General features: G+C 38.5%; 1 protein-coding gene across 1 annotated transcript in view; it reads left to right on the forward strand.

The window, feature by feature from the left end:
- The window catches only part of LOC109819895 (protein SUPPRESSOR OF GENE SILENCING 3 homolog), a 19,299-nt gene extending 12,634 nt beyond the window's left edge, over positions 1-6,665 (forward strand). The window contains exons 4-6 of the mRNA XM_020385862.1: positions 2,774-3,018; positions 3,913-4,070; positions 6,029-6,665. Coding sequence (XP_020241451.1) covers positions 2,774-3,018; positions 3,913-4,070; positions 6,029-6,239 — 614 coding nt within the window. The 3' untranslated portion in view covers positions 6,240-6,665. The remainder of the gene's footprint in view (positions 1-2,773; positions 3,019-3,912; positions 4,071-6,028) is intronic.

Genomic DNA, 7,455 nt, shown 5'->3' on the forward strand with positions numbered 1-7,455 from the left:
TACCAGTTGGATCATTTCATCACTTTGAAGAGTCACGCACGCGCAATCCACACCCGCCCACACCACCCACCCACCCACCTACCCGTGCACGCAAACATGCATGCTCGTGCACTGTTTTAAAAAACCTCCGCCTAGTCCGCTTAGGCGTTCGCCTAGGCCTAGGCGGTACCTAGTCCGTCTAACTAGCGACTAGGTACCAGTTGGATCATTTCATCACTTTGAAGAGTCACGCACGCGCAATCCACACCCGCCCACACCACCCACCCACCCACCTACCCGTGCACGCAAACATGCATGCTCGTGCACTGTTTTAAAAAACCTCCGCCTAGTCCGCTTAGGCGTTCGCCTAGGCCTAGGCGGTACCTAGTCCGTCTAACTAGCGACTAGGCGGTATTTACGTTGTCCACCTAGATTTTACGAGCGTTTAGGGGAGCATTGTCTGCTTATGTGGATTGCACCCTGTAGGTCTTGGTTGTGATTTTATGTGTTGTAGCTTACACGTCCTCCAAACTCCATTAACCTCCAAATATGAACACCTCCACTGCCTCCTCCGACCTTCAACAAAACCTCATCGATCACCACTTAAATGAAGAAAGAAATCCGCCTAGATACCAGTCCAACATCTAAGCTTTCTGTAACATTGACATTCACTATCAATTATTGTAATTAAAAATAAAAAAGAAAACATCTTAGGCTCTAGCATTGTTAATTATTATTTTGGCTATTTAGTATCTAAGTATGCATGATTTATTGTGGAACTAAAATTGCTATCTTTTTTTGAAAATTTATATGAATTTAATACATACTGTAATTTGAGTTGAGATGAACTTATAATTTGAGTTGAAAAATATAAACATATAAAGAGCTATTATAATTGGTAAACCAAGCAATTTAATTAATAGTGTTGGTATTTTAGTATTTATGCATCTTTGATTGAGTATATATATATTTATCTTCAAGTATCACAATTAAAAAAAAAAGAAAAAAAAAACGCCCAGAAACCGCTTAAGCGCCCGCCTAGACGGCTAAGCGCTGGGTGCCAAGTCCGACGCCTAGAAGCGCCCAGCGTTTAATGTAACATTGTGCCTGTGCAACGCACGTTCAAACTGATGCCAATATGTAGTTTGCTGCCAGCTCCTCACTCGTGCGTGCACACATCTTCAAGCTGATGAAATGATCCAATAGGTTGCCAGCTCCTCACACACGCGCACGCGCACACGCACATCTTCAAACTGATGAAATGATCCATGTGTAGTTTGCTGCCAGCTCCTCAGTTTTTGTTGCAACGAAAGAACACTTCCGAGATGAAGATAAAGGAAGAACATTGCCAAGACCTTCATTTGCGTGAGCTCCTCAGAAGAAAATGAAGGGGGACTGGAACGGAAAAGAACAGCTGCTAGGTTACCCATTTAACACATAAAATGGAAATTAAATGTGTTAGGCTTGTCATTTCGGGTCGACCTGTTTTAATCCGATTAGTAAATGGGTAATTTGGGTCGAACCAAATATTACCTGTACTGATATAACTTCACCCACACCCATGCACACACAAGCAAATTATGTGTATTGCGTCATTAACCTTCAGGACAGTTGTTTTCTTATCTCTGATAATTGACGTTAATCGTTCTAACATTTAAATCAATTACTGATAAATTTGAAGGTGTTTCGGTTTATTGCTAGAATTTTCCTTGCATGGCTTATCTACGCATGCTGAATTGCTAAATCCCCTTCTTCTCTTTTCAGTTATTTCTCATCAAATATTATTTTAGTATTGAGTTTTTTTCTTTCATCCGGGCCAACTTCAAATACTTGGAAATGAGGTTCTAATTGATTTTCCAATGGAACCTAAGGTCCTATCGATGTTTGGACCTATATTCTTTGACTCCTTCGCTCAAGTCATTAAGCCAGAATCTAGACCCTCCTGTACATAAGCCAGAACCTAGACCCTCCTGTACATTCATTTTTCTGAGCTCTTAAGGTAGCTCATGCCTAGATGTCATCTCATGTTGGATCTATCCAGATTACTATGGAGAAGCGTGTTTTGCAAAAGAATCAAATTATTAAGCTCCCCCATTTACAATATAGCTTGAATTCTTCGCTTCAAGTGATTACGCCAGGGAGTAGCCTCTCATGGATGCTTCATTTTTCTGAGCCCTTATGTTGCGCACAACTTCAAAATAATCTCATGTTGGATCTTTCCAGATTATTGTGCGGAAGTATTTTTTTCGCAAAATTATCAATAAAAGGCCTCAGAGCAATTTAAACATATTCACTATCCACTACTTAAAATCTGGGGTACACTTTAATCAAACTGCATGCTCAGCATAATCAAAATTTGTAAATCTTAGTCCAACACTCACATTTATTCACATTGCTAAGCCTGAGCAGTTGAACCAAACCTTGCAGCCATCCTTGGATCAAGTAGAGCAAGATTCTTCAAGATGTTATTTCATAGTTGTCTCCAGTTATAAAATATAGGATGTGGATAGATGTGTTTTTTCAAACAAATGGGTGCCCTTTATTGTTCAAAACAGATTAATTGCCATTAAAGGGACATGCTTGATACTAGTTGACATTTCTTCTCATTTTTTTTCCTTTCCCTTTCTGTATTGTTCTATACGTTCCAAACAGAAGATGTTAGAGTGAGTTCTTGCGTGAACAACATCTTGCACGTGTTCGATGTGTGTTCAATCCAGTTATTACAATAGTATGTACTTGAGATAGTTAGATATGGCTGAGCTGGTTTAGTGCTAACTTAAATAAATTCTTTTAGGGAAATCCCGCCTGAAGTTTGATACGAGATCATATCAGGAAATGGTTGTCCGCCCAATGCGGGAAATGAGTGAGGACAAACAGAAACTGAACTGCTACAAGATTAAGGCTCTTAAGCAAGAGCAACAGACAAAGGCTTATGAAGAAAGTCTTGCAGTGGTTAGCCGGAAACTGAGAGAGACTCTAGAAGAGAACAGGATTGTGAGGCAAAGAACAAAGATGCATTATGAAGAAAACAAAGAAGAGGTATTCTTCTACGTCTCAATGAAGTTTCTGCTGAATTTTTATTTCGGGAAATTGACTGGTTACTCTTTCCTTGAGGAATGAGCTTTGTAACATCCCAAGTAACTAGAACAAGTAAGGAGGACCATTAATTAATATGCAGCATGTACCATCTGGATGCATTCAGTTAAGAGATTGAAACAGCTGGAATATCAAATTCAAAACATAGGAATTTGAATTAGAAGTTACATCTGTAAGAAGGGATAATCATTTTAGAAAATGCCTCTTAGGTTCTCAATTTTAATTTGGGAGTAATTGCGGACTGACACTCTATAGTTCTATTGTGTGGGTAGACCCGCTGTACTATCGCTCAATTGCAGATAGACCCCCTGAGTGAAATTTTTTGACTCTTTCACCTGTAGGAGGTTTATTAGTCAAACAACAATTGTCTCTTTCTTTGTGGGTAAGAGTCAAAATTTTCATTGGGTTTTATCTGCAACAAGAGAACTACAGGTGGTCTATGCGCAATTAAGCAATTATACAGGGGGGCTATCAGCATTCATTTTAATTTTTAATCAGGAGTGTACTATCGATGATGTTAGATGTGTTGGAGATTAGAAAATGAAATTTGCGGATATGATGGATGCCCAATTTACAAGTTAAATTAACTCGATGAATACTCGATCCTGCTGCTGCGTATTTCATGAAAACTGGTTTACATTAAGAAGTGTGAAAATAGACTATACTGGTAAATAGCAATAGGGCAGCAATCTCTTCATGTCCTACTAGATAGTGAGATGATGTTGTGAACTGGTATGATAGTAACTTGGTATCCATTAATCTGTGAGATCATTGTGAAGCTGATAGTTCTTTTTAATTCTAAAACTAATAGCGCTAATTAACTTCACACTTTGTTAGATGGATTACCAAGAGCGTTTCTTTAAGGAGCAAATTGAAAAGATTCAAAAGGCCACTGAAGATAAAGAAAAAAAGTATGAGGAGTTGCTGCAAAAGGAGTGCGCCAAGGCGAGACAGTCTGACATGGTCTCTGGAAGCAATGAAAGACGGGAGCAGAGGTAATCCCAAAAAATATTCAGTTATGTGCAGCTTTAAGCGACACCAAAACATTGATTCCCCCCCTCCCACCCCCACCCCCCCCCCCACTTAATGTGTGCAGTATTAAAATATATCAATATACATGATGATATTCAACCTAAGTCGAATGATAAGCAATTTCCATCTTTCTGTCATGGCTGGCTTGACTAGCACAATGTTCATAGATATTAATCAACATACCCAGCTGTTATCAAAGGCATACGCCTCATGCGCTTTGCGATGTAGGGCGGTGGTGAAGGATCCCACATATGATGCAGCAGCGCCTCTTTGTGCCTCGCAAGTGCCCTGCGCGAGGGCACTTTGCATAGGGTGCATGTATTTCTTTTTTGTTCTTTAACATTTCAATTGCGCCTTGGTACCCGATAATCCATATAGCAAAAAGAAAAATCAACCTGTTAGGCCATTTTACTAGCCCATTTGAGGATTCTAACATGTTCTCATTTACTTATTGATTTTGCTTTGATATTAGTCTTTATTTAACTTTTGATTTGGAAGATTATGAACTTTAATAATATGTTGGATGTGTTAGCATTATCAATTATACCCTTATTTTGTTGCTTGGCAATAGATATTGTTTATCTTGACAAAATTTTTATGTGAAAATTCATAAACATGTCCTTTCATGCTTGATTATCTATCTTGAAAAATTACATGTGTTGTACATCTCACTTCACTCAAGCGTGTGCATCACATTGCTCCTTGCACATGTGCGCGTGAAGGAACTTTACGCCGCGCATTGTGCAGCGTGCATTGATAACACTGAACATACCTTATGACATTCTACTTACAAAAAGCTGTACTTGGTCATATATCTTGGCTGTATTGATATAATGGTTGCATTTGTTTGTAAGAAGTATGCTTTACGGCTTGCTACAATTTCAATATACTGTAGGCTCTAATTGGCTGATAAAATTATCTTGTGTATGGATTTTCTTGCTGTGCCCTTCATTCCCATGATATTTTTCTCCCATTTAATGTGCATGTCCGTTACTAATACTAGCATACCACCACTTCTCCCACTACATGGAGCAATTACAGAACTTACATTGTAGGATTTAGGTAATTGAGGAAGCTAAGTGCATGCCCATCGGGGTCTTGATCGCTAAATTTCAATAAACAGGTGTAGTTCAGGAAGTTCCCTTGCGTAAAGAATACTCCCTAATGCCTATATGATCGCTCTAATTGGCTGATATGAGATGATTGCGTTTCGAATAAAAAACAGAGATAATAGTAGCTCTCTAGCAAATATCTTTTTCTTTTTAAAGACTAGCGGTCAAGTTTATCTATGTTTTAACAAATTTTGGGGTTTTTGTCGTATTAAACCCCTAAATCTTTGTTAATTCTATATTAGATCCTCAAATCTTCATATTTCTAAATTAGAACCCCAAATCTTCATATTGATTTGGGATGGTGGTCTTATATATAAAACAACTTAACATACCTGGGCGTCTCATTTTAAACAACTTAGCAGATTTGGGGCTCTTATTTATATCAATTTAATGGCTTTGTGGGTCTAATTTAGAATTATGAAGATTAGGGAGTCTAATTTACTGTTTTTCCATTGAAGATCTAGGGAGTCTAATTTACTGTAGCATTATGATTGTAGCATTTTTTTCAAAAAATATTATTGTAGCATAAGCGGGCTGTTGTAACATTATTAAAACATTGTAGTATTTTAAAATATATTGATGTAGCAGAGGTGGGAAACTGTAGTATTTTAAAAAAATATTGCTAATATTACCGTGGCATTTAAAAAATACTGTAGCAATCTAAAAAGGATTACTGTAGCAATAAAAAAAAGGAAGGCCATGCTTGGCACGGGCTGCACACTAGTATAAGTATATAACAAAATCCTAAACTTTTCCATCTCCAGTTATACTTTTTCATCTCGCTCATTATTATTTGAACCTTCCTGCAGAAGGGAGAGAGAGAGCTTCATTTCTAGCCAGATAAAGGGAGTTGAGGAGTTTGGGGCCAGGAGAGAGAAGCTGATACAGACTTATGAACGGAAGAAGCTTGACCTGAAGCGTAAGCAACTCAAGGAGGACGTGAAACTGGAGGAGGAGTTCCATACTGCTCTTAACCAGCTGATGGAGGAGTTTACTCCTGGTACCTTCAATGCTCATTAGTGGCGCATATGAGAGCTACTGCCTCTCTCTATGTGGGTTTTGGTTTAGTTAGCATCTGTCAAAAAATAAGTATATAGACTCATTGCAGGCTTGATTAAAATAAGACCCTTTTCACAAAAAAACCATGCCAAATATCCCAGGGTGGTAGTGCCTGGAAAATTTTGGGCTGGCTACTAATTGACTGGTTTTTCTCAGTTTCTAATATGGATGGTTGTCCTGGGGAGTTCTAGTAGTAATTGGAAATCATGTCCGGTTACTCAGTCTGGAATATGAAAATTGAAGTGAATTGCAAATGGATGGTAGTGAACTTATTATGCAAGTTCTCTTGCAACTTTTGCTGCAGTTTGAACGAGTTTTGCTAATATGTCATGGTATTGCAACTATGATGCAACTGTTCATTAATCGAAACTTTGTTCCTAGCTAGAATTTATAGGTTTATATTGGGTATTTGTCCTTAACATAGAACTTATTATGGGATCTCAGCATTTTTGTTCCCTTTCTGCACGGCTTGATTATTGGTTTCTTGGGCTTTTTTAGTTAGAATGAGGGCTTAACAACTTCAGTTACAAATTATATTTTGCTTCTAGATTAGAGTTACTGATTTTCTTCCTGTGATTTTGTTCCCTTCCTGATGCGAAACGGAACAGGGGTTCCATCGGAATCAGCGATCTAATTTAAACAACGCCAAATATCCCAATCTAAAACAGTTAATGTGACAGATGGATTTTTAATAAGATTTGCATCGACAATTATGAACAATTCCAATCTCGATCAATTTAATTACAATATTCATTATCATTGCACAAGTTTTACAATCAATATCAAGTTTTAACAATCACATGTTCAGTTACTCTCAACTCACATTTATACTTTAAGCAGTGAATATATGATAAGAGTTTAGAGGTAATATACTCATGCAATTAACAAACAAAATGAGATTGATAGAAAAATAAAGAGGAACGAAAGAAAACGAAACATTCGTCGGTCTGAACAAACTCGACGTGAGAGACCTTTGGAGGTGGTGCGACGACGGTGCACTGAACGACGATGATGAGGCGAAAATCCGATGATGACGAGTGCGACGGTGTTGAACTGATGACGACGCGGCGACTGAATGAGGGCGGTGTGATGTCCCACGGGTAGTCGTCGGGTCGATGCAGGTGGCGGGCGTCGGGACGAGGCTGGCAGCAGCGTCAAGACGAAATAAACGGCGGTT

The sequence above is a fragment of the Asparagus officinalis genome, chromosome 8 (assembly GCF_001876935.1).
Source record: "Asparagus officinalis chromosome 8, Aspof.V1, whole genome shotgun sequence".
NCBI classification, from domain to species: Eukaryota; Viridiplantae; Streptophyta; class Magnoliopsida; order Asparagales; family Asparagaceae; genus Asparagus; species Asparagus officinalis.